The following is a 26188-nucleotide window of genomic DNA, read 5'->3' as shown; positions in this document are numbered from 1 at the left end:
TTTTTTATTATTGTTACAGTTTTTGCCTCCACTGTAGATTTGAAGAAGAACAATCAATGCACTTGAAGCACAGACTCTATAAATATTGCAGTAATGATTGGGCAATTGTAACCATTTTTATACACGGGCTGAAATGTAATTTAACAGTTCACTCCCAAACTATTTCAGGGGCAGTTGTGGACAGTTTTATTTCTTTATAAGCTAAGCATTCAAATGTTGTGGAAGTCATTTCAGCTGTGGCATTTGCATTTGGAAGCTATTTCTATGAAATATCAACATCCATCAAGCTGAAAAACAAACAAACAAATACATCAGAGAGATAGCCAGATTATTAGGAGAAGACAAATCAACAGTTTTCTACAAGCTTGACAGAAGTTAATGCACTGGTAAACTTGCCTAAATAATAATACAGTGGCTCACAATTATAAAGCATTTTTCCAGTCTTACTGACCACTCACAAGTGTTTTAGACAACATGAATGACAGCAGTGGACAATCACAGGATCAGTGTATAATCAGTGTGTGAAAAGGTAAGCACACCCCGTGATTAAATAGCTTGCAGAACCACCTTTAGCAGCAGTAACTTAAAGTAATAATTTTCTGTGACTTTATCAGTTTCTCAGATCATTGTGGGGAAATTCTGGCCCACTCTTCTTTGCAACATTGCTTCAGTTTATTGAGGTTTCCAGTCATTCATTTATGCACTGTTCTCTTAAATTATTTATGCAGCATTTCAGTCTGCTTGAGGTCTGGACTTTGACTGGGCCATTGCAACATCTTGAGTCTTTTCTTTTTCAGCCATTTTGTTTTAGATTTGCTGGTGTGCTTGGGATCATTGTCCTGTTGCATGACCCAATATTGGCCAAGCTTTAGCTGTTAGACAGATGCTTTCACATCTGACTCTGGAATACTTTTGTCTAAAGAGGAGTTCATGATCAACTCAATGACTGCAAGTGTTCCAATTGCCACAGGGACTACTGTTGCCTTCACCTTCTGGTAGCGCCAGTCTCTGGCTGCATGACCGCAGATGCTCGTCTCTGGATGAGTGATCTGGAACGATCATTTCATTGTGTGCCTTGTGCGCACAATGACAATGAGTTGAATCTAACATACAATCTAACATCTATCACTACAGGGTTCCTCCTCTGCTTGTCCACCACTACTATGTCCAATTGGTTGACCATCACCTCTTTGTCCGTTTATATCTGGAAGTCCCACGGGATCTTAACTTGGTCATTCTCAACCACCCATATCCCATTTTGACCTTGGGACTTCCAGGCCACACTGCACAGAACAAGTGGGACACAATCATTCATGATCCAAGATGGCGCCGGTGAGGTCAGCAGCCGTCGTACCTGCTCCTACGCTTTGTTTGTATATATTAGGTTTAGCTCTAATTTTGGACTTTATAATTCCGCCTGCTCTGTGTCATATCACGTATGACAGACAGACTCTTTTTAATATCAGAATAAAGCACTCTGGCTGTATTCTGACACCTTTTTCTCCCGACCCGGCCTCGGGAGATCCAGCGTTTCCAGTGGGCCAGCTCAAACAAAGGACGCGGAGCACCCAGGTCACGGACAAGGCCCCGAGGAAAAAGAGCCGGCGTAAGAGAGAGGCTGAGGCGCAGAGCGCACCAAACGCCACTGCCGAGCATCCTGTTGGCTAATGTCCAGTCACTGGATAACAAGCTGGACAAACTCAGGGCCAGGATACAGTTTCAGAGGGACATAAGGGACTGCAACATCATCTGTCTCACGGAGACATGGCTGACTCCCCTCATACCGGACCACGCCGTACAGCCGTCGGAGTTCTTCAGTGTTCATCGCACGGACAGAACGAGTGAGTCTGGAAAATCAAGAGGAGGAGGTGTGTGCCTAATGATTAATAACAACTGGTGTGACAGTAGGAATGTTGTCCTTCTGAAACAATCATGTTCACCTAACCTGGAGCTCCTAACCCTGAAATGCCGTCCCCACTACCTGCCCCGCGAGTTCACTTCGGTCATCTTCAGCGCGTCTATATTCCACCTCAGGCGGACACAAACACTGCACTATCCGAGCTACATGAGGCTATTTCCACCTATCAGGCTAACCAGCGTGATGCGGCTCTCATCGTAGCCGGGGACTTTAACAGTGCAAACTTGAAAAAGCTGATACCGGAGTTGATTCAACACATCGACTGCCCCACCAGAGGAGAGAGGACCCTAGACCACTGCTACTCTGCATTCAAAGATGGCTACAAAGCAAAGCCTCTTCCGCCTTTTGGGAAGTCTGACCACACCTCTGTCCTTCTCATGCCGAAATACAAACAACGGCTCAGGCAGGAACCCCCTGCTGTGAGAGAAGTGACACGGTGGTCTGATCAAACAGAGGCCGCTCTGCAGGGTGCGTTGGATTCAACCGACTGGGACATGTTTCGCAGCAGCGCGGGCGGAGACATCGAGGAGTTTACGGAAACTGTTGTGGGATTTATTGGGAAAGTTGTTGAAGACACTTCACTTAGGAGGACCATCAGGACTTTTCCCAACCAGAAGCCGTGGGTGGATAAATCTGTCCGCGACGCCCTGAGGTCCCGCACCGTTGCCTACAACTCCGGCCTCGCCTCTGGGAACATGGAGGACTACAAGGTTGCATCATACAACGTCCGCAGAGCGGTGAAAGAGGCAAAACATCGCTACGGCCGCAGACTGGAACAGCAACTACAACAGTCTGACCCCAGGGGACTGTGGCAGGGACTACGCACCATCACGGACTACAAAGCACCACACACACCCCCGGTGAGTGCCGACGCTTCTCTGGCTGATGAACTCAACATCTTCTTTGCGCGCTTTGAGTCGGGAAGCCGACAGCCCGCGGCGCTCCCGGCCGGAGGGGCGGAGACACTCACTGTGATGGAGCGCGACGTGAGGAGGGCGTTTAGACGTGTAAACACCAGGAAAGCGGCTGGACCAGACGGTATTAGCGGACGTGTCCTTAAGACCTGCGCTGACCAGCTGGCACCTGTGTTTACACTGATATTCAACCTCTCACTGAAACTGTGTGTGATTCCCACCTGCTTTAAAAAGTCCATCATAGTCCCTGTCCCAAAGAAACCACACCCCAGCAGCCCCAATGACTTCAGGCCCATAGCACTCACCTCTGTGGTGATGAAGTGTTTTGAGAGACTCATCAAGACATTCATCACCTCCTCACTGCCCACCACCCTCGACCCACTACAGTTTGCATACCGGCCAGACAGATCCACAGATGACGCCATATCCTTCCTCCTCCACAAGACCCTTTCACACATAGACACTGGTAAGGGGAACTATCTGAGAGTGCTGTTTGTAGATTACAGCTCAGCATTCAACACCATAGTTCCCTCCAGGCTGGTCTCTAAGCTGCTGGACCTGGGCCTGGGCCCATCCCTGTGCAGGTGGGTTCACAGCTTCCTGACCAGCAGACCACAGGTGGTACGAGTGGGTCACCTCACCTCATCCTCCCTCACCCTCAACACTGGATCCCCCCAAGGCTGTGTGCTCAGCCCTCTGCTGTACTCACTGTACACCCATGACTGCGAGGCCACGTCAGAGTCCAACGTCATCATCAAGTTTGCTGACGACACTGCTGTTGTGGGACTAATCTCTCACAATGAGGAGACAGCCTACAGGAGAGAGGTCTCCTGCCTGGAGAACTGGTGCCAGGAGAACCACCTCCTGCTCAACGTCAGCAAAACAAAGGAACTGATCGTGGACTTCAGCAGGAAGCAGCAGAGGGACTACCATCCACTTGTCATCAGTGGTGCTGAGGTGGAAAGAGTGGACACCTTCAAATACCTGGGAGTGACCATCTCACAGGACCTGTCCTGGACTCATCACATAAACATCACTGTGAAGAAGGCCAGACAGCGTCTCTACCTCCTCAGGCGGCTGAGAGACTTCAAGCTCCCACTCAAGGTGCTCAGGAACTTTTACACCTGCACCATCGAGAGCATCATGCGTGGGAGCATCACCACCTGGATGGGAAACTGCACCAAGCAGGACTTCATGGCCCTAAAAAGGGTGGTTCGTTCAGCTGAACGGACCATCAGAACCACCCTCCCCAACCTGCAGGACATTTACACCAAGCAGTGCAGGCTGAGGGCCATGAAGATCCTAAAACAGCCCAGCCACCCCGGACACTCTCTCTTCTCCCTGCTCCCATCAGGCCGGCGTTACCGCTGCCTGAGGGCTAAGACTGAAAGGTTGAAGAAGAGTTTTTACCCACAAGCCATCCGTCTGCTCAACTCTGAGCCCTAACTGGACCATTATTGCACAATGTAAATATTATAATTTATAAAAGTGTGTATAGTGTATAGTATATAGAGTATAGTGTATAGTGTGAATTACTTTTTTTTAATTTTTATTCTTATTTATATGTGTGTGTATATAAGGTTGCAGGTACAAAATACATTTCACTGTGCATTGTACTGTGTATAACTGTGCATGTGACAAATAAACACTATCTTATCTATCTTATCTTATCTTACAGATGTTCCTGTATACTATGCCTGCCCTTGGTTATGGCGTTCGATGTATGCCCTGCCTGCTACAAATTTTGCACCCTGCTGTTATTGGCTAGATTGCCTCAGGGGCACCTCTACACAGGGATCTTCCCTGGTGTGGTAGACCCCAGCCTCTATCGATCTTGTGCTTAGTATGTTCCTGTGCTGCCACGATTAGTGCCTCTGTGCTTTCTTTCAGTCCAGTTTTGTTCAGCCATTAGTAAGAGTTTTCTATATCAACCATTTCTTCTATCTGCCAGTGGTACATGCTGTGCAGAGGCCTGTTCTCATATTGTTCCCCGCCACTGAAAGTATACCCTGGATGGTTCAGTAGAGAACATCTGGATTATTTTCCTGGCTTCTGGTCTTCAAGTAGTTAGGCAATGCTGTAAGTCTTTGCTTGGCAGTCTCTAAGGCCTCCGGTATGGACAGCTTAGACACCCCTTTCTTCATCACACCTTTCTACAGCTCTGATAGCTGGCTAACTTCCCTCCTTGCCTTGATCTTAGCCTCTATTATTCTTTTCCAAGGGGGGTACTGCTCCTTGTGGCTTGTTATCTTATCCCCAAGCATCTCAAGGCTCACTGTTGACATGGTATACTGGTTGGTTTCAGTGATGGGTGAAGTAGGGATTGTCCATTGTGCCGTAGACTTTCAGAGGGTGCTTCACGATCTTTCAAGATGGCGCCGGTGAGGTCAGCAGCCGTCGTACCTGCTCCTACGCTTTGTTTGTATATATTAGGTTTAGCTCTAATTTTGGACTTTATAATTCCGCCTGCTCTGTGTCATATCACGTATGACAGACAGACTCTTTTTAATATCAGAATACAGCACTCTGGCTGTATTCTGACACCTTTTTCTCCCGACCCGACTTGGCCTCAGGAAATACTGCGTTTCCAGTGGGCCAGCTCAAACAAAGGACCCAGGTCACGGACAAGGCCCCGAGGGAAAAGAGCCGGCGTAAGAGAGAGGCTGAGGCGCAGAGCGCACCAAACGCCACTGCCGAGCATCCTGTTGGCTAATGTCCAGTCACTGGATAACAAGCTGGACGAACTCAGGGCCAGGATACAGTTTCAGAGGGACATAAGGGACTGCAACATCATCTGTCTCACGGAGACATGGCTGACCCCCCTCATACCGGACCACGCCGTACAGCCGTCGGAGTTCTTCAGTGTTCATCGCACGGACAGAACGAGTGAGTCTGGAAAATCAAGAGGAGGAGGTGTGTGCCTAATGATTAATAACAACTGGTGTGACAGTAGGAATGTTGTCCTTCTGAAACAATCATGTTCACCTAACCTGGAGTTCCTAACCCTGAAATGCCGTCCCCACTACCTGCCCCGCGAGTTCACTTCGGTCATCTTCAGCGCCGTCTATATTCCACCTCAGGCGGACACAAACACTGCACTATCCGAGCTACATGAGGCGATTTCCACCTATCAGGCTAACCAGCGTGATGCGGCTCTCATCGTAGCCGGGGACTTTAACAGTGCAAACTTGAAAAAGGTAATACCGGAGTTTATTCAACACATCGACTGCCCCACCAGAGGAGAGAGGACCCTAGACCACTGCTATTCTCCATTCAAAGATGGCTACAAAGCAAAGCCTCTTCCGCCTTTTGGGAAGTCTGACCACACCTCTGTCCTTCTCATGCCGAAATACAAACAACGGCTCAGGCAGGAACCCCCTGCTGTGAGAGAAGTGACACGGTGGTCTGATCAAACAGAGGCCGCTCTGCAGGGTGCGTTGGATTCAACCGACTGGGACATGTTTCGCAGCAGCGCGGGCGGAGACATCGAGGAGTTTACGGAAACTGTTGTGGGATTTATTGGGAAAGTTGTTGAAGACACTTCACTTAGGAGGACCATCAGGACTTTTCCCAACCAGAAGCCGTGGGTGGATAAATCTGTCCGCGACGCCCTGAGGTCCCGCACCGTTGCCTACAACTCCGGCCTCGCCTCTGGGAACATGGAGGACTACAAGGTTGCATCATACAACGTCCGCAGAGCGGTGAAAGAGGCTAAACATCGCTACGGCCGCAGACATCTCTGGCTGATGAACTCAACATCTTCTTTGCGCGCTTTGAGTCGGGAAGCCGACAGCCCGCTGCGCTCCCGGCCGGAGGGGCGGAGACACTCACTGTGACGGAGCGCGACGTGAGGAGGGCGTTTAGACGTGTAAACACCAGGAAAGCGGCTGGACCAGACGGTATTAGTGGACGTGTCCTTAAGACCTGCGCTGACCAGCTGGCACCTGTGTTTACAGTGATATTCAACCTCTCACTGAAACTGTGTGTGATTCCCACCTGCTTTAAAAAGTCCATCATAGTCCCTGTCCCAAAGAAACCACACCCCAGCAGCCCCAATGACTTCAGGCCCATAGCACTCACCTCTGTGGTGATGAAGTGTTTTGAGAGACTCATCAAGACATTCATCACCTCCTCACTGCCCACCACCCTCGACCCACTACAGTTTGCATACCGGCCAGACAGATCCACAGATGATGCCATATCCTTCCTCCTCCACAAGACCCTTTCACACATAGACACTGGTAAGGGGAACTATGTGAGAGTGCTGTTTGTAGATTACAGCTCAGCATTCAACACCATAGTTCCCTCCAGGCTGGTCTCTAAGCTGCTGGACCTTGGCCTGGGCCCATCCCTGTGCAGGTGGGTTCACAGCTTCACAGCTTCCTGACCAGCAGACCACAGGTGGTACGAGTGGGTCACCTCACCTCATCCTCCCTCCCCCTCAACACTGGATCCCCCCAAGGCTGTGTGCTCAGCCCTCTGCTGTACTCACTGTACACCCATGACTGCGAGGCCACGTCAGAGTCCAACGTCATCATCAAGTTTGCTGACGACACTGCTGTTGTGGGACTAATCTCTCACAATGAGGAGACAGCCTACAGGAGAGAGGTCTCCCGCCTGGAGAACTGGTGCCAGGAGAACCACCTCCTGCTCAACGTCAGCAAAACAAAGGAACTGATCGTGGACTTCAGCAGGAAGCAGCAGAGGGACTACCATCCACTTGTCATCAGTGGTGCTGAGGTGGAAAGAGTGGACACTTTCAAATACCTGGGAGTGACCATCTCACAGGACCTGTCCTGGACTCATCACATAAACATCACTGTGAAGAAGGCCAGACAGCGTCTCTACCTCCTCAGGCGGCTGAGAGACTTCAAGCTCCCACTCAAGGTGCTCAGGAACTTTTACACCTGCACCATCGAGAGCATCATGCGTGGGAGCATCACCACCTGGATGGGAAACTGCACCAAGCAGGACTTCATGGCCCTAAAAAGGGTGGTTCGTTCAGCTGAACGGACCATCAGAACCACCCTCCCCAACCTGCAGGACATTTACACCAAGCAGTGCAGGCTGAGGGCCATGAAGATCCTAAAACAGCCCAGCCACCCCGGACACTCTCTCTTCTCCCTGCTCCCATCAGGCCGGCGTTACCGCTGCCTGAGGGCTAAGACTGAAAGGTTGAAGAAGAGTTTTTACCCACAAGCCATCCGTCTGCTCAACTCTGAGCCCTAACTGGACCATTATTGCACAATGTAAATATTATAATTTAAAAAGTGTGTATAGTGTATAGTATATAGAGTATAGTGTATAGTGTGAATTACTTTTTTTTTTTTTTTTTTTTCATTCTTCTTATTTATATGTGTGTGTATATATGGTTGCAGGTACAAAATACATTTCACTGTGCATTGTACTGTGTATAACTGTGCATGTGACAAATAAACACTATCTTAATCTTAATCTTAATCTTACGTAGTAAATGGACTAGTTGGTCTTACTACTGTTGGAATGCTACTAGACATGCAACCCCAGTGAAAGCGCTTTTCTACTCTATTTTGAGCACTCAAAGCGCTTTACACAAAAGCAGTCTTGGTAATCGGCCAAGGGGGGGTCCAGGTTTCCAGCTTAGCCTTGATTTTATCTTTCAGGTCAGGCTCCTCTGGCATTCAGCATACCTTGGTACCGGTTAGAAAAGTAGTTGCTTTGCTAATTATAATTATCATGCTTTTATGAATTGTTGCAGAAGTTGTTATATGAAGAGAGAAGTGTTTACTTAAGGAAATAAACCTTGTATGACCTCTCAGGACATGTTTTGTATAAAATGTATATGTTCTTGATCTCAGAGTAAGCAGGAGTGTGAACTATTGAACCTGGAGTATGGTGATTTAAAGACAGAGACTAGTGAATTGTAAACAACCTTTAAGCTGTTCCTGTCTCCATGGCTTGTCTAGGGACTGGAATGTTAAAGATATAGATATCACATTCCAGTCTTGTGGGAAGTCACGCAGCCTGCTTTGTGTCTTTACCCGCTGGAGGTAGTCAACCGTAATCCCAACCACAAGTGATCTGTTGTCCCCACAGCACAAATGGTCACAGACCAATTGAGCCAATATCCACAAGTTACTATAGGCCTATCTACAAAATTCAGTAAAGCATTACTACTATTACTAGTGACTAACTAAAAATGGAGAACCAAAAATGGAGAACAGTACCCACAAAATGATCACAGTAAATGTGGAATACATATATCTACTCAAGCCTACCTCAAAATATGAGATATATGATTGAAACCAGGGCAGCACAGTGGCGTGGTGGTTATCACTGTTGCCCAATAGCAAGAAGGCCTGGGTTCAATCCACCTTGGCCTGGGCCTTTTTGTGTGGAGTTTGTGTGTTCTCCCTGTGGTGACCTGTACGGGTATACCTGCCTCTCACCCTATGACAGCTGGGATAGGCTCCAGCCCCCCTGCGACCCTCAACAGGATAAGCAGAAGAGGATGGATGGATGGATGGATGGATGGACGGGATGATTGAAGCCATACTGACTCAGATGTTGTGCAGATTAAGAAGGTCTGTGTCAGGGTTGAGGAACCATACTGGCATAATGACGCATAATGACGATACATGGGCTACTGGAAATAGAATACGGCGTAAGTGGACATGAAATGAGATTTGGGAACTGTTGGAGTGCTACTTGACATGTATCCCCAGTGAAAGGGGTTAAATGAAAAGGATGTGGGACCTATTGATTCTTCAACACCCAACATCCAGACTGACATCAAAACAACTCGTAGCTCAGTGTTCCAACATCCACAAGAAGCAGCTGCTATCGCAACTAGAGATTGACAAGGTACAACACAAAATATAGTCGTAAGCGGTGATAATAGACCCTCGCCAGCTGCCACCCAGGTGCAGGTGCCGAATTTAACCCATCTTTACCAAAGGTTCAAGTTTTAGCCCTTTAAATAACTACCATATGTGAAATACTGCAGTGGATGTATTGGCTACCCATAGGAATAAAATGGGACATTTTTGTCATCACCATGGCAGTCATCATCTGGTTGACATAGAGAATGTTTGTACCAAATATCATGTATTTAAGAGAATCTAAATGGTAATTTTTCTATTACAGAATTATCAGGATTTCCCATTGGAATAAAATGGGGCATTTCAGGTATTGACATGGCAATGTCTTTAAGATTTCCATATTTATGTCTTAAGGTTTTTTGTTCAGGGTGGTTCAGGTATTGCAGAAATGCCATTTTTTTCCCAAGTGGGGTATTTGGGAAATTAACATGGCAACGTCTTAAAAAATACAATAGGGGTGTCATTGACTTTTTCGATTGGGATGATGTACAGAATGTTGCTACAAAATTTTACATTTTTTTGACCTTCATACAAATTTTTGTTTGCATCTGTAGGGAGCGTTAATGCTCCAAAAGCCACAATTCCCCAGTTATGGATTGGTGAGTACAAAAGTGATTAAAATTTGAGGCAAATTGGACAAAGCATGTGCAAATGATTGCATAAAACGTTTTGCTTCGAGACACAAAAATTAATGCAAAATTTGGTGCATTGCTACAGCAATGCCGTGTAATATTCTATAACACCTTCGACAACTTTTGACGCCCCATCGGCTAGATGATCCTGGCGAATTTTGCTCTCATTCAGTTCAACGCCCTAGGGCGAGTTTGTTCAAATGTGAAGTGTGTAAAAACGCTGACTTAGCATTTTCAAAATTTCAATTCAAGATGGCCGACTTCCTGTTTGTCGTGCGTGCTATTATATCCATCCATCTATTATATATTCATCATATTTGAAAATGTATCTGTTATAGTTTGGGTAGCCTTGGGATTTTTTTTTTTTCCTATTTGCTTTCTTTCTCTCTCTCTTTTCTCCTTCTTTCTCTTTCCTCTAAGGAGGAGAAGTGGGCCAGTGATTTGTCTTGGCTCTACCCAGAGAGGTTGTCCTTTCCTGGGCTTGCACTCAGGCACCTGCTGTGCATTGTCTGATCAATCCATGCTAATTATGCACCAGCTGGTGCTGTTGTTTTCTGCCATATCATTGTCACCGCAATGATGTTTCCTTCCAGAAGTCCACGTGTCGCTTCCAACAGTACTTACCTGCTCTTTATTGAGTCTGAAGAGTACAGTTGGTCTCACTCAAAAATCTCAAATGGATTACAGCAACTACAGCAAGGACTTACCACTATCTCACCTGCCTGCCCAATTCTCCACTGAGCCACTCTCTTTTTCTGGATAGCTGCCTGCCCCTCCAAAGCCACTGCTCTGGAAAATAACAAGTAAGGTGTGAGAAGTGAAGCTAAAATCACATCAGAAATCTCCAGTCCCTCTCTGGCCATTATTAATGTCTTCTCTCTCCTTCTGCAGACCCTCCTGCTCTGTACCAGTTGAGATAATTTCATCCCAAGTCAATTCCCTGTCTTTGATTACTCTTTCAATGCTCAATAAAACTTCTAAACCACTCATCAGTTGTCTGAGTCTGCCAGTTTATGCTGAAAGTATGACAGTATCATTTTTAACATGCAGAGAACACATGAGCTAAGACAACCAAACAAATAGTCATTTGGCACACTTCAAGTGCTGTTTTGCTGTTTATTTAGAGTACTGGATGTAATACTGATTTAAGAGTTTATCGTTTTCTTGTAGAATCCTATGTGGCAGACTTTGATGGCAGAAGCTCATTGCTGTATCGGTTCAACCAGAAGTCCATGTCAACGGTAAAGGATGTGATCGCTCTGCGCTTCAAAAGCCATCAGGCTGAGGGCGTTTTACTGCATGGAGAGGGGCAGAGAGGAGATTACATCACTCTGGAGCTTCATCGAGGAGCACTGGACCTCTACCTCAACTTAGGTGATCTCTATTTTTCTAGTCTGTTGTGAGATGAAGATTTGCGAGAAATTAAGTCAGAGATTGAGTATGACTAAGGGGATATGTAGGCCTTTATAGAAGGTGTATTTTGGAGGATGTGTGCATATACAGTATTCAAATTGCTAAATCTGAAGGTATAATAACTTCACTGAGAGTGACATTGTGTTGTTTTCCAAGCAAGCTGTTTGGGGTGGCTGTAGCTCAGTAGGTAGAGCAGGTCACCTACTGATTGGAAGGTCAGTGGTTCAATTCCTGGCTACTGCAGGCTGCGTGCCAATGTATCCTTGGGCATGATACTTAACCCCAAGTTGCTCTCCGACCGTTCCGTCGGAGTATGAATGTGAGTGAATGTTAGATGATTAAAGCACTTAGCTTAATTAATTAATCATGGAAGTGCTTGTATGAATGCGTGTGCATGGGGTAAATGTGAACGTGTTGTGTAAGCGCTTTGAGTGCTCATATCTGAGTAGAAAAGCGCTATATAAGAACTAGTCCATTTACCATATTGAAAGATATAAACCAGCATGTGTGATTATTTTAGTTAATAAACAGTAAAACAAAACAAAAGCAGTACATTCCTACCAATGTACTATTTTGTAATTCTAGATCTGTGTGAAAAAAGTTGAGTGTGGGTTTCTTTATACTTTCCACACCTGTGCTTTTCCTCTCTGCCCAGTTTTGTTGTGGAAGACGTGGCTGCTCACTGTCCTCTTGGTCTTAACTTTGTGTTTTTAAAGATGATAGCAGGCCGAGGTTCAGCAGCCGTCGTGTTGCTGTCACTGTGGGCAGTCTGCTGGATGACCAGCACTGGCACTCTGTTTATATAGAGCGCTTCAACAAGCAGGTTAACCTCACAGTGGATTCCCACACACAGCGCTTCCAAACCAAAGGGGAAGGAAACTCACTGGAAGTGGACTACGAGGTGAGTCCGTGGGTTGATTAAATTACAAAAAGGGAGGTTAAAAAGCAATCAGTTAAAACACTGATGAACTGTGTTAATGGTGTGCCTTGCAGCACTGTGGTAAACAGTCTAGTCTATGTAAGTCCTGACAGGGGTATGCTTTGCAATAATGATTTGAAAAGGGGAAAGAAACAAGTAGCAGATGGGTAATTTTTGATTTCTCAAATGAATAGCTGACTGCCAAGAATGCTGGCAGCCTCTGAAGACCTTTACACAGCATTTAACATTGTGTGGCTCTGCATTGTATACTGTGGAAACATGGCCATTTTGCTTTAACCCCAAAAGACCTTGGCTATTTTTTTCCATTCAGGATTCAGTCAGTAAAAACTTCCCGATTGTGAGGCCAAACTGTACAACCTTGGCCTCTTTGGATAAGAGACACATGGGAGAATTTTGAAATTCACTACAAGGCCAGATTGAGATCAGAAAAACTCCAGAAAATATATTTCAGCCTTATCAATATTAAAATTCAAAAGTGAACAACAGCCTTGTGAAAGTGACCCAGTAAATACTAATGCTATTGAGTGTGTTTTAAAAAATCTCAAGTGCAGCACTACCAAATTTGATGTTCCAGAAATAAAGTGCAACAGTGCTGCTTTCCTTTTAGTCATACTGTAATAGTACTAGTGGGTCTCATCACTGTAGCATATTGAGAGCTGTGGAGACAACTGTGCCCTAGTACTGGGACTGCCAGACTGGAATGAGTTAATTGATTGTAATTTTATTTACTGTAAACACATTAAGTCATTCATGAACAGAAAATATTATGCAATATGCCCTCAGCATGTTTAACATTTCTAGTAACTTATCAGACCTATCCAATTTGTATTGAAAGTTGTTTCCAATATTCGTCTTTTCAAATGAAAAGTTACTTACCCTGGTTCCCAGAATAGTATGAGTGAAATCTGTCACTATGGGAAAGCACCTGAGTACACCAATCCTGACTGGCTGGTGGCCATGTTGGGCAGAACCAGCCACCCTTAAGTAGCTTGCACTACTATGCTGTCAATATTCAAGATAGCCTCTTCTTGTTTTGTCCCAACAAGGCTCTGACTGGTGAGATGTCTCACGCATTCTACTCTGCTAACCAGGGTTACGCAAATAACCCCAACCGGTCACAGCAGATGAGTGCCCCTCCCTGAGCCTGGTTCTGCTGGAGGTTTCTTCCTGTTAAAAGGGAGTTTTTCCTTCCCACTGTCACCAAATGCTGCTCATGGGGGGTCGTTCTGACAGTTGGGTTTTCTCTGTAATTATTGTAGGGTCTTGAGGTGGGTGTTTGTTGTAATTCGGCACTATATAAATAAAATTGAATTGAAATTGAATTGAATTCAAAATAAAAAGTTCTTATACCTAGCATTTCTTTCAATCTCTCACTATGGGATAGGAAGACTCCTGTATTGCCAGACAAGCAATCAGTTTATCTCAAGCAATCACCAGCAATTAGCAAGTAGCCCCTTTATCCAATTAGCTCAGTATTGCTTGTGCTACACTGGAGATGTCCATTCTGTAGAACCGGACAAAAGTGAGGCATGAGGACCAGCTTGCTACTGCATAGATGTCCTGGATTGACACCCCAGTGGAGTGTGTTTGCTGGCCCTCCTGACTCATATAGCCAAAAACAATTGCCTCCACAATCCAGTGTGAAGCCGTGTCTTTGTGATTGGCATTCCCTTATGAGGGCCAGCCTAAAAATTCAAAAGCTGGCCATTTTTCTGAAAACTCTTAAATCTGTCCAAATAAGCATACAAAACACGAACAGAACAGACCATGTGCAACCAGATGAAGATAATAGGTGCACATGAACCAACTATCTTATGCCTGTTTTATGCTTGAGCAGGGGAAGGTTGTAGACAGTCCGCAGGCTGTCACGGTCTGCCCTTCTACCTGCAGAGAGTTGTTGATCGAGGCAGTACACAAAATATGATACAGTCGGTTTGCAGGCTACTCTTGCTTATGCTGTTGTTTGGCCGCAGCCAGCCATGGAGAAGAGCAGAGTTATAATGCACAAAGAGCTGACGTGAAACTGTTTTTTACAATGAAAAGTGACCACTGCAGCCACCGTCCGTGTTTCTCATGCTATATTTATTTTATATTTGATGATTTTTTTTCATTCTTCTCTCATTCCTGGTGAACTCTGCTGTTGCTCCCTTCTCTATTTTGGCCTACTCATCAACCAGTCAGCTTTCAACTGACATATAAGTCATCTGCATTCAGCAATGTGGAAAAGGCATCATGCTTGCCAACGCGGTCCTGTAGGAATGACAAAATCATACCAACCGGTCACTGACACCAGTCCTCAAACACCCTCCATTTACAGGTGTAAAGAGACGTGGTGGACGATACGAATTTACGAATACCGTTATTAGTCCCACAATGGGGAAATTACAGTTAACAGAACACCCATCCAAGAAATACAAACACAGAAACAAACAGGGGGGACAGGTGTCTGAGGTCATGCAGCCGTTTTACCGGCGCTACCTTTAGCAGGAAAACAGAAAGAGAAACACTGGGATAGGTAGGTTCAAAAAAATCATCTCGTACTGTGTTCATTATGAACACCTTACGAGGTTCCAAAAAACAGCTCAGCAAAGCAGCAGCACATTTAAAGCCTGGAGAGGGTAGGGGAGGGGCTGCCAGCAGAGACGAGCAGGATACTGTGATGGTCACACAGCTTCCAGACCAGCAGTTCATGATGATGTTCATGATAAGATGGTACAGTCAGCCTTGGTTGCCAGGATACCAGTTCATACAGGTCACAACACGGGAAGGGGGGGGGGGGGGGGGGGGGGGGGGGGTTTGAAGATCATCTGTTTACAAACATCTCCAGGAGACGATTTAGACAGACAGCATCCAAGGCCGTCTGGGAGCCAAACTCCAAATACTGCAACTGCTTTGGTTCATGCTGTCATAACTATTTGCTGACAGACTTACAGTTTTCTGTTACCTCTCAGAAGTCCAATAATTTGAATTTGGTTCTACTCCGCCATGCAGAACAGAGACTCCAACACTCCTCCAGATGTAATCCACTTCGATTCAGCTCTACTGAGTCTGATTGAGTTCGTACTGTTTCTGCATCCCTCATAGGCAGCCTTACTAGGGCCTGAACAGCTGCCCGGATACCAGGTATCCCCAGGTCCAATTTGGGAATAATCCTGGTATCAATATAAATGCCACGTCCACACAGTGCAGCCAGGAACATTATCTTCCATCCCCACAGGAATCTATAACATAGCCAGCCGGGTCTGTAGTCCGACCGGAGGAAAGAGGGTTCCCCTTCTCCCAATTTCCTCATGATGAGAATTTGGCCATCAATAGTGTTGAGAGACCAGCTGACCAGATCCATAATTTAATTTCCAGTTTGGGGATGTGTGAAGAGATGCTCTAAGCAGCGAAGCAGCAAAAAGCAGGGGTAGATAGGGAAGGCTGGGGAGCAGAGAAAAAATGCGTCCGTCTCCACCGAGAGCAGGAAGAGAAAAAAAAAAGAAAAAAAAATGGCCGTAGCATTTTGAATTGTGTTAATGACAGTCTAAGGAAGGCCATCTGCATTTAAACTGACTGACACATTGTCCAGGCCCAAAGTACTAGGTGTTTTAGATGTGGGTGGAAAATCTCCCACTGTGTGGGACAGCATATCCCTACAGAGTGGGAGTTGCTGTGGCTGCCTGCACAGAAGCTGATATATCTCCAGCGGCCAGTGCATTGCTGGCATAACAGCCCAGTTGCTTTATAACATAACATTGCTGCTCCAGCATGTGCAAGTGGTGTGAACGCAGTGTCCCCAACAGTTGCTATAAACCACTGTTGTCATGATGTCCCTGGAGAAATGGGAGAAAGTGTTTCTCCAGGGCACAGGAAGCTTCACTTAATTTATGTGAGGCCGCTGCAGAGCGCAGCTCCAAAGACCCCTCAAAGATCATCCTTCATCTACATTTTCCCAGCTGGACAGACTCGCGTCCATAGTGACCACTTTCCGAAACTACATAATGCCCATGGTCGGGCACCCCTTGTATCAGAAAAACTAGAACACCAACTTGCATTCAACAGCCACTGTTATTCTCCGTGTGCCATAATGTATGGGGTTCAGTCTAGGAGAAGCCACTCAGCGCTGAAAACCTCTCATGTAGCCAGCCGAGTCAGACCACTTTGATGACCAATGCCATAATAGAATATGGAATATAAAGGAGATTGTGTCCAGGGATAAACCCAGACAAGTTATTTATCATGCTGTAGACAACACACTCCTCTTTTTGGTGTTTATTATGAAACCCAGGTCTATATAATATATAAACCTACAGTTGAAACCTACAGCTGTAGGTCTGGATGCAACAGTGGGACATGCTTTGTATAAGAACAACAGTGTTTGCTTAAAAGAGGACCAGAGCCTGCTGTTCTCAAGAATAGACTCTTTTGCTCATGGCTTATGCATGCAGGCTTCATATATGCATGACATGCATCCACGGGAGTCAGTGGGCTTGGGGTACCCCTGCCACATACTCCAGAACATAGCAGTTAGGTAGGGCTGGTGAACAGGGAACATCCAGCTTCTTATCCTGTGGGGAGGGTGGGGGGGGTTCATAAGGCTGCCATCTTCTTCTACCTGGCCTGCTGACTGTGTGGGTTGTCCTGGCAAAGCCGTTGACTAAGTCAGGCCCTTTCTTGGCTAGTTACGGGGGCTGGCTGGGGCTTTGGTTATTGGGGAATTTAAAGTGAAGGTGGGCCTGAGACAGTGTGTGCAAAGGTGTGTTGCAGGGTCAGAGAAAGTGAAGCTTGGGAGCTTGAGGTGTACTCTCCTCACCCCAAGAAGTGGTCAGCCCAGCGGTGGGAGGATAATGATTTTTTTTAATTCATCCTTGTCCTCTTTGTCATCAGATATGAAGAGCTCATCCTTATCGTCATCTTTATCCACTTCCAGTAGATAAGGATCTCTTCCTAAAAGGATAACTTGGCACGTGCCCAATTCATGATCGATACAGGGCTCTCACTAGGGGGGTTCAAATGTGAGCCGAGCACGTTTCAGCCGGTGTCCATGCTTCAGTGTGTCTTTACTCAATATCTTGCTCCCACAAATGCACAGTCAAGCTCTAGATTTTCCATTCCCCCTGCTATCAAGGAGGACAGAGAGTATTAGCTAGCTTGCTAAACTGTACAAAGAAAGCACGTCACTGCATGGTTATTTGGTAGGATGCTCCAGTGTATGTTAAAGACTCAGGCTCAGGATGAAGTGTACCAAAAAGGCAGCTAGCACCCAGCAACAGAGAAGGGGGTGTACTGAAGCATATGAAGAGATGCTGTACGTAAACAAAGCAGGATGTCAATGGAGGATTTCCAGGCTATCTCCAAAAGTTGCAGATGTCTCCGGAAAAAGTTGTTAAATTTGCTGCTTTTTGAAAAAAGACACTAGGAGAGTCTGAAAAGTTGCTAAATCTAGTGACAAAAGTCACTAAGTGGGCAACACTGGCATAGTAGCACAAGCTGCTTAAGGGTGACTGGTTCTGCATCACATGGTTGTCAAGCTCACCAGCCAATCAGGATTGGTGCAATGAGGTAAATGCTTCTGAGGAATGCAGGGATACAGATTCCCATAGTGATACATTGAAATGAATGCTAGGAATGAGAATGTGATCCTATACAACTTGGGGAACTGTAGTTGATCGATTATAGGATATTTGCTGGCTAAAAATTGAAACCAGCAGTTTTTTGACTGCCTGTTTCTTAAATCTGCTGTTTTAAGTAACAAAGAGGAGGTAAATCTGTCACTGTTAATAACTCCATATTTCAGAACACTGGCTTTACCTGTAGCTTTTAGCAACATGTCACTGATATTATACTCATCAAGTTTATATTGTCTTATAAGTCAGCATTAAAATTTTATATATTTGTAACCAACACTGGATTAATTAGCTAACTATTTGTAGTTAGCTAATTGATTGTAGCTGTAAAAAAAAAAAAAAAAAAAGTGGTTCTGTCACTATCTGGAAATTAGTGCCTTTTTTCTTTAAAATTAAGAAATCCGGCATGCACACTAACTGTATGGGGACATGCAAAGGTTATTGGTGAGAATATAATTTTAAAACAGGCATTCATCTGGTGTTTCTCCTTTAGAGAAGGCTTTTCAGATTTCTGTATGTGGCTTCATCCACAAAATCCCTGATGCCGGGTGATGATGCCTGACATGTAGCTGGAGTTCCTCGTGATTTCAAAGGTGTGGGAGGGGTTGGGATTCTGTTTATTCTTCCATTTAAAAACAAACAAACATCAAACATACAAACAGAAAAACAAAAAACTGGATCATGCAGTTGGACCCTTGTATTTAAAAAGTAAAGGGTCCTCTCTGAACTGCTGTGGCATTAAGAGCTCATGTTGTAGAAACTATACACACCATATAAATAAGTGTATATACATGTATATATGTGAAGACCATGATATGGTATGGTTTGGTGTTCTTTTGGAAACAATGAGTCGGTGTTACCCTCTCTCACTGAATACAATAACTGGCTTAATTTTTAATGCAGTAACCATGTGCATTATGTATTCAGTCTCTAGTTTACTAAATTAATGGTTTAACACAGAGCAAAGGGTGAATTCAATTTGATAAAATTTTTCTTGAAAAGTATAAAGGGATGTACTACATAATTTTTACTGGATTATGCTGACTCAATTTCTGCATCCAATAATAAAGTGTTTACCACTTGTGTTTTTCCTCCATTAAAGCTGAGTTTTGGCGGTATCCCATTGCCTGGTAAGCCAGGTACTTTTCTGAGGAAGAACTTCCATGGTTGCATGGAAAACCTCTACTACAATGGAATCAATATCATAGACCTGGCAAAGAGACGCAAACTGCAGATACACAGCGTGGTGAGTTGCATTTTCACAGTTTCCATGCTACATTGTGTTGTTAGTGGGTCTGTTTTGTGTCAAGCTGAATTAAGTTCCCATATACTGTAGAGCATGCATTTGAAGATGTGTCCTGAAAAGCATGGGTCAGATTAAAAGAGACAATGCATTTTTCCCCAAGTAATACTTGAGTTTTTTTTTTTTTCTTTAGTTACAATCCAATACATCTGTGATAACCTAATGTATTGACTCATTGATCCTTACTGGTACTTACAAATACCATTTTCAGGTTTCCAGATACCTTCTTAGATACCTGCAGATGCCATGCCTGGTTCTCTTCTGAGATGGATTTACTTTGAAAACTCAGAAAATTGAAAAAGCACTTTGCCATTTAAAACCTCACAGCACAGATTGTCTCTATTAAGGAGGGAAGCTGATATAATGATATTTATAAAGACAGGAAAAAATACACGAAGAGTACATGTGTAGGCGAGCAAAAGAAAGTGGGCGAGAGGAGAAGAGTGAAAATGTAATGGTTTAATTTGGTAATCATATATTGCAGTACAGTAATTCTATGGTCTGGTTTAGCAATAGTGTGAGGCGACAGCATAGAGTGGAGTCTCTGTCAGGAATGACAGACAACTTTATGAAGCAGTCATATATAAATAACTGTGGGTTGACTGTACATTTATATATAAGTTGGATGAAGTGGTAGAGACTGTCCCCAGGGGTGAGAGATTGCTAATTGGAGCAGACTTCAGTAGGCATAAGGGTGAAGGAAACAGAGGTGACGAAGAGTATGGTGTTAAGAAAAGAAGTGCACAAGGGCAGATGGTAGTGGGTTTTGCAAAAAGGATGGAAATGGCTGTGGTGAACACATGCTTTATCAAGAGGTGGAAACAGAGGGTGATAAGAGTGGATGAAGGTACACACAGGTGGACTATATCTTTATGTTTTGTAGAAGGTGCATCTGAAAGAAAAAGGAGACTGCAAGGGGGGCGGCAGGGTAGAATGTAGCTAGGCAGCATGGGTTGGTATTCTGTAGAATGACTTTGGACATCAAGAAGAAGAAGTGAGTGAAGGCAGGGGCAAAGATTAAGTGGTGGAAATTATAGAAGGAAGAGTGCTGTCACAGTGTAGGAAGGAGTTAAGAAAGGCTCTGGGTGGTAAGGAAGATTTACCAGATGACTGGGAAAGTACAGCTGTAGTGCTGAGGGAAACTTCCAAGAAAGTATTTGGTGTATCCTCTGGACACAAGAAAGAAGGGGAGGAGATTTGGTGGTGGAATGAGGAAGTACAGGAAAGTATTAAAAGGAAGAGATTAGAAAAAAATGGGATAGACAGGAATACTGGGAAGGTAGGAATCCAGCAAAGAGGGAGGTGATAAAGGTTTACAGTGAGTTGTATGTGAGACTGGACACTAAGGAAGAAGAAAAGGACTTGCACAAATTGGCTAGGCAGGACAAAAATGTATAGTTGTGCAAACAAGAAGTGAAGAGACTGTGTTGAGAAGATGGAAGGAGTACTTTGAGGAGCTGATGAATGTAGAAAATGAGAGCGAGGAGGACTGATGCAGCACAGTTAGTGGATCAGGAAGTGCTGAGAATTAGTAAGGAGAAAGTGAAGGTACCTATGAAGAGGATAAAGAGCTGAAAGGTGGTGGGTCCAGATGTTATACCTCTGGAGATATGGAGATGTCTAGGTGTACTAAGTGTACTGGTACCAATTTTCAAGAACAAGGGTGATGTGCAGAGCTGTAGTAACTACAAAGGGATAAAGATGATGAGACATACCATGACACTATGGAAAGAGTTGTTGAAGCTAGGCTGAGAAGAGCGGTGATGATCAAGGAGCAGCATGCCAAGCAAGTGCACTATGGACACACAGTAAGGATAATACCCCTTTCTGTCATAAGAACATCACCACTTTAATAGTGGGAGACTGTTGTGAGAAACACTGACTTCTTCAATGCAGTCATACACTGTTTCCCAGGAACCACAGTCCTGGTTATCCTGGATAAACTCCATGCTCTGCTGTGTTTTCTCCCATCAAATATCTAACAGGTGTTAGTCCATGTGGGGCCAAATAATCATCTGAGCTGACTAAAATGGACTTCAAAGACCTTTTTAATCTCTTAAAAGAATGTGGGAGGTCTGTTTTTATTAGTTTCCCATTCTGGACGGGATGCTTCAGCGCACTCCTTAGCCTCAACACTTGGCTCCAGAATACCTGCAGAGCTCATAGGTTCAGAAAACATAGCTTTTACTGATAATTTCAATCTGTTTTGGAATCTTTGGAATCGCTCCATGTGACTGACTGTTTACATCCCACACCCCGGCTCTGGAGCTTTTTTTTATTCTGCCTGTTGTGGCAGCAAACCGTTCTGTTTTAACTACTGACTAGTTGAGTGCGCTGTACTGTCCTATCTCCGAGCAACACTTTCTTCAGGTCCCACCAAATTTACTGCCACCTTTTTTAAGAGAAAGATTAATAATGACTAATGATTAAATGCAGAGTGGTGTATAAGAGAGAGTGAAAAGAGGTGAGTGAAGAAGAAACATCATGGGAAACCCCCAGCAGCCTAGGCCTATTGCAGCGTAACTAATGGAGGGTTCAGGGTCACCTGATTCTGTCTCCTGAATCCAAGCTGGGAGCTGGTTCCACAGAAGAGGGGCCTGAAAGCTGAAGGCTCTGCCTCCCATTCTACTCTTAAGTATCCTAGGAACCACAAGTAAGCCAGCAGTCTGAGTGCTCTGTTGGGGTGATATGGGACTACAGTATGAGGTCTTTGAGATAAGCTGGGGCCTGATTATTCAAGACCTTGTAGGTGAGGAGAAGGATTTTAATTTCAGTTCTGGATTTAACAGGGAGCCAATGAAGAGAAGTACTCTCTTTCTAGTCCCTGTCAGAAATCTTGCTGCAACTTTGGGTCAGTTGAAGGTTTTTCATGGAGCTTTTGGGACAGCCTGATAATAATGAATTACAATAGTCTAATCTAGAAGTAATGAATGCACAAACTAGTTTTTCGGCATCACTCTGAGACAGGATATTTCCTCTGCACTGAAGAACTCCATGATTCCTCACAGTGTTACTGGAGGCCAAGTTAATACCATCCAGAGTAAGTATCTGGTTAGACACCATGTTTCCAAGATCTTTAGGGGTGAGTCTAATAACCTTAGTTTTATCTGAATGTAGAAGCAGGAAATTAGAGGTCATCCAGACCTTTATGCCTTTAAGGCAATCCTGCAATTTAATTAATTGGTGAGTGTCATCTGGCTTCATGAATAGATAAAGCTGGGTATCATCTGCATAACAACGGAAGTGCCTATGCCTTCTATTAATACTGCCTAAAGGAAGCATGTATAATGTAAATAGAATTGGTCCTAGCACGGAACCTTGTGGAACTCTGTAATTAACCTTAGTGTGTGAAGAAGACTCCCCAGTTACATGAACAGATGGGAGTATTTTAAATAGATATCATTCAAACCACTGCATTTCAGTACCTTGAATATCTACAGCATTTTCTTAATAAAATGTTATGGTCAACAGTGTCAAAGCTGCACTGAGGTCCAACAGGACAAGCACAGAGATGAGTCCACTGTCAGAGGCTGTAAGAAGATCATTTGTAACCTTCACTAATGCTGTTTCTGTACTGTGATGAATTCTGAAACCTGACTGAAACTCTCCAAATAAACCGTTCCTCTGCAGATGATCAGTTAGCTGTTTTACAACTACTCTTTCAAGAGTCTTTGAGAGAAAAGGAAGGTTGGAGATTGGCCTATAATTAACCAAGATCAAGCTAAGGTCAAGTGATGGCTTTTAAGTAATGGTTTAATTACTGCCACTTCAAAGGCCTGTGGTACATACACAGTAGCACATTAATGGACATACATTGATCATATTTAAGATTGAAACAATTAATTGTAGGACTTCTTTGAGCAGTCGCATTGATGGCTTGGAGGAAGTAACTCTTGAAATAACTCAAAGATCAATTGGTGCAAGAGTCCAAATAGTAGTATTGAATGTAGATGCAAATAATCTCGGTGAGATGGTTATAATTTTTTTTCTCTAATGGTTAAAATTTTATTTCTGAAGAAATTCAAGAAGTCACTACTAGATGGAGTTAAATGAATATTCACCTCAACAGAGCTCTGACTTTTTTCAGGCTGGCTACAGTGCTGAAAAGAAACCTGGGGTTGTTCTTATTTTCATAAATCAGTGATAATAGTAAGATGTCTTAGCTTTGCAGAGGACTTTTTTTTTTTTTATAGAAAAACAAGCTTTTCTTCCAGGCTAAATGAAGATCTTCTAAATTAACAAGATGTCATTTCCATTCCAGCATACGGGTTATCTGCATTAAGCTGCACGTTTATGAGTTATACCCGGGAGTCAAGCACTCCTGATTTGTGGGTTTATTTTTCAGGGGAGCCACAGTATCCAGAGTCATACACAGTGAGGATGTAAAACTATTAGAGAGATAATCAACCTCTATGGGAGCAGAGTTTACATAGATGCTGTCTGCACTGTGTGGGCACATGGCATTGATAACAATGGAGGAATGATATCTTTAAACATATATTACATTCAGAAACACTTCTACTGCAATGAAAATTATTCCCTACTGCTGGGTAATCCATTATTGTAATATACTATTAAAGGACACATTAAAACAGTCTGTATTCTAATAAAAAGACCTCCTAAATATGCATCTGGCAACCTAGAATAGTACTATATCTATTGTAATGCCACACTGTGACAGAGGTCTGATTGCAAGTGGTTTTAGCATACACATTTGTTGTTCTAATAGTCTTATTGCCTCAGAGTTTTAAAGCATTGCTGAGTCTTTTAGGACTGACATAGGACCTACTCACAACAACGTCTACACCCTGGATCTTGTGCTTTCAATTGGCTTTGCCTTTGACAATATCTCATGTAAAGATATCAGTCTCTTTGACCACAAATGTATAATGTTATTATCAGTGGTCCCAAACAACCTGTCTAGGAACTTTTAATGCCTCCACTGCAGTTAGATTTAAAACACCGTGCCTCTTCTTCAATAATATGTGACCCTAGTTATGATGCTGATGCAGTCCTGAACAATTTTAACACTACTTGCACAAAGATTTTAGATGAAATTGCACATTTTAAGGAGAAAATGTCCTCCAAACCCTATCTGCCTTGATTTACTGAGAGCTTATGTGGACTGAAACAAGAGGTTGTAAGGTTGAATCTAAATGGAAAGTCTCAAAATTAGCAGTGCTCCTTGACATTTTAAGATTTTTACAAGGAATCTTAAATCTCAGGTAAAAGAAAAAAAAATGCCAGAGCATGGTATTTCTCAGAACTTATTGGGGGGGCAACCACAGGACTTTTTTTAATGTCATTAATCATGTCACAGAAGCTCTACCATTTGTTTGAATGGACCCCCTCTCGGGAGAAATGTGGGGAAACCTTTTCATCAATTAAAAATGCCAGCATCAGAGCTAACCTTCTTTAGCTAAAAATAATATGGAGTCTCCCAAAACTACTATTCAACTTGACTCCTGCAACACATTATCATTGGAGAGTCTTACTGAGATGATTAATAAAATGAAGGTCTTTTCAAGTGCCCTGGATAGTGAGATTCCTAAAGGTCGTTTATGAATTTGACAGCCTGCACATTTTATCTATAATTAATTATTTACTCTTGACTGGTTTTGTTCCAGTTTATTAAAAAAAAAAAAAAAAAAGCAATAGCGCAACCTGTTCTGAAAAAACTCTTGACCCTAATTTGAGAGCCATTTCCAAACTTCCCTTTCTCTCCAAGGTTTTAGAAAAGTTTGTTCCTAAACAATTAATTGTTTTTTGTTTTGTTTTTTTAAACAGAAATGAGCTCTTTGAAACATTCTAGTTGGGTTTTAGGACACACCACAGCACCGAGACAGCACTGCTCAAAGTGATTAATGATCTGCTGGATGCTGCTCTCGCTGGTAAATCCCCTTTTTTAGTTTTATTAGATCTGAGTGCTGCATTTGACACTCTGGATCACTGTATTTTACTGAGTCATCTCCAACACTGGGTTGGCATTTCTGGTGCAGTTTTAAGGTGGCTTTATTCTTATTTCCAGGATACATCTTTTAGTGTTGGCATTGGCAAGTCACAGTCATTCTCAAAGGAGGTGACCTGTGGGGTTCCTCAGAGGTCGGTCCTCAGACAGGCATAGTGTGAGTTTTCACTCCCATGCAGATGGCACACAGCTGTCCATCTCTTTTAACCCCAGTGACATTGACTAGGATTCCAGGTCCTAGTCAAAGCAGTTCGCTGATAGTGATGGAAGTTCATTAGTGGCCGTGGTACACCAGATCCAGCTCACAAAAATCACAGAGAGGGCTGAGGGGAAACGCAAAACCTAGAGACAGGAAATACATGCTTTTATCTCCTTTAGATTACATTACTGTAACTTATTATATACTTGTATGAGCCAACAAAGTTTATACAAATTACAGCTTGTCCAAAATACAGCAGGTAGACTTTGTACCGAAGTCAACAAAAAGGAACCCATCACTCCTATTTTACTTTTTCTTTATCAGCTAACTAAACTTAGCACAGAAGGTAAAGAAATTTGTGTATGGCCAATTATTTCTTTTTTGTAACAATGCCTCTTGGGAAAAAAAAAAAAAAAGTTCCATATTCCATTG

General features: G+C 43.9%; 1 protein-coding gene across 1 annotated transcript in view; it reads left to right on the top strand.

Annotated features, from left to right (window-relative positions):
* cntnap5a (contactin associated protein family member 5a) overlaps positions 1-26188 on the top strand; it is a 190279-nt gene that overhangs the window by 62507 nt on the left and 101584 nt on the right. Inside the window, exons 5-7 of the mRNA XM_030724387.1 lie at positions 11495-11698; positions 12454-12638; positions 19389-19529. Of these exons, the coding sequence (XP_030580247.1) occupies positions 11495-11698; positions 12454-12638; positions 19389-19529 (530 nt within the window). The remainder of the gene's footprint in view (positions 1-11494; positions 11699-12453; positions 12639-19388; positions 19530-26188) is intronic.

The sequence above is a fragment of the Archocentrus centrarchus genome, unplaced genomic scaffold (genome assembly GCF_007364275.1).
Source record: "Archocentrus centrarchus isolate MPI-CPG fArcCen1 unplaced genomic scaffold, fArcCen1 scaffold_36_ctg1, whole genome shotgun sequence".
Taxonomy (NCBI): Eukaryota; Metazoa; Chordata; class Actinopteri; order Cichliformes; family Cichlidae; genus Archocentrus; species Archocentrus centrarchus.
Note: the sequence above shows the minus strand (reverse complement) of the source record. Positions and strands in the feature narration are given on the sequence as shown.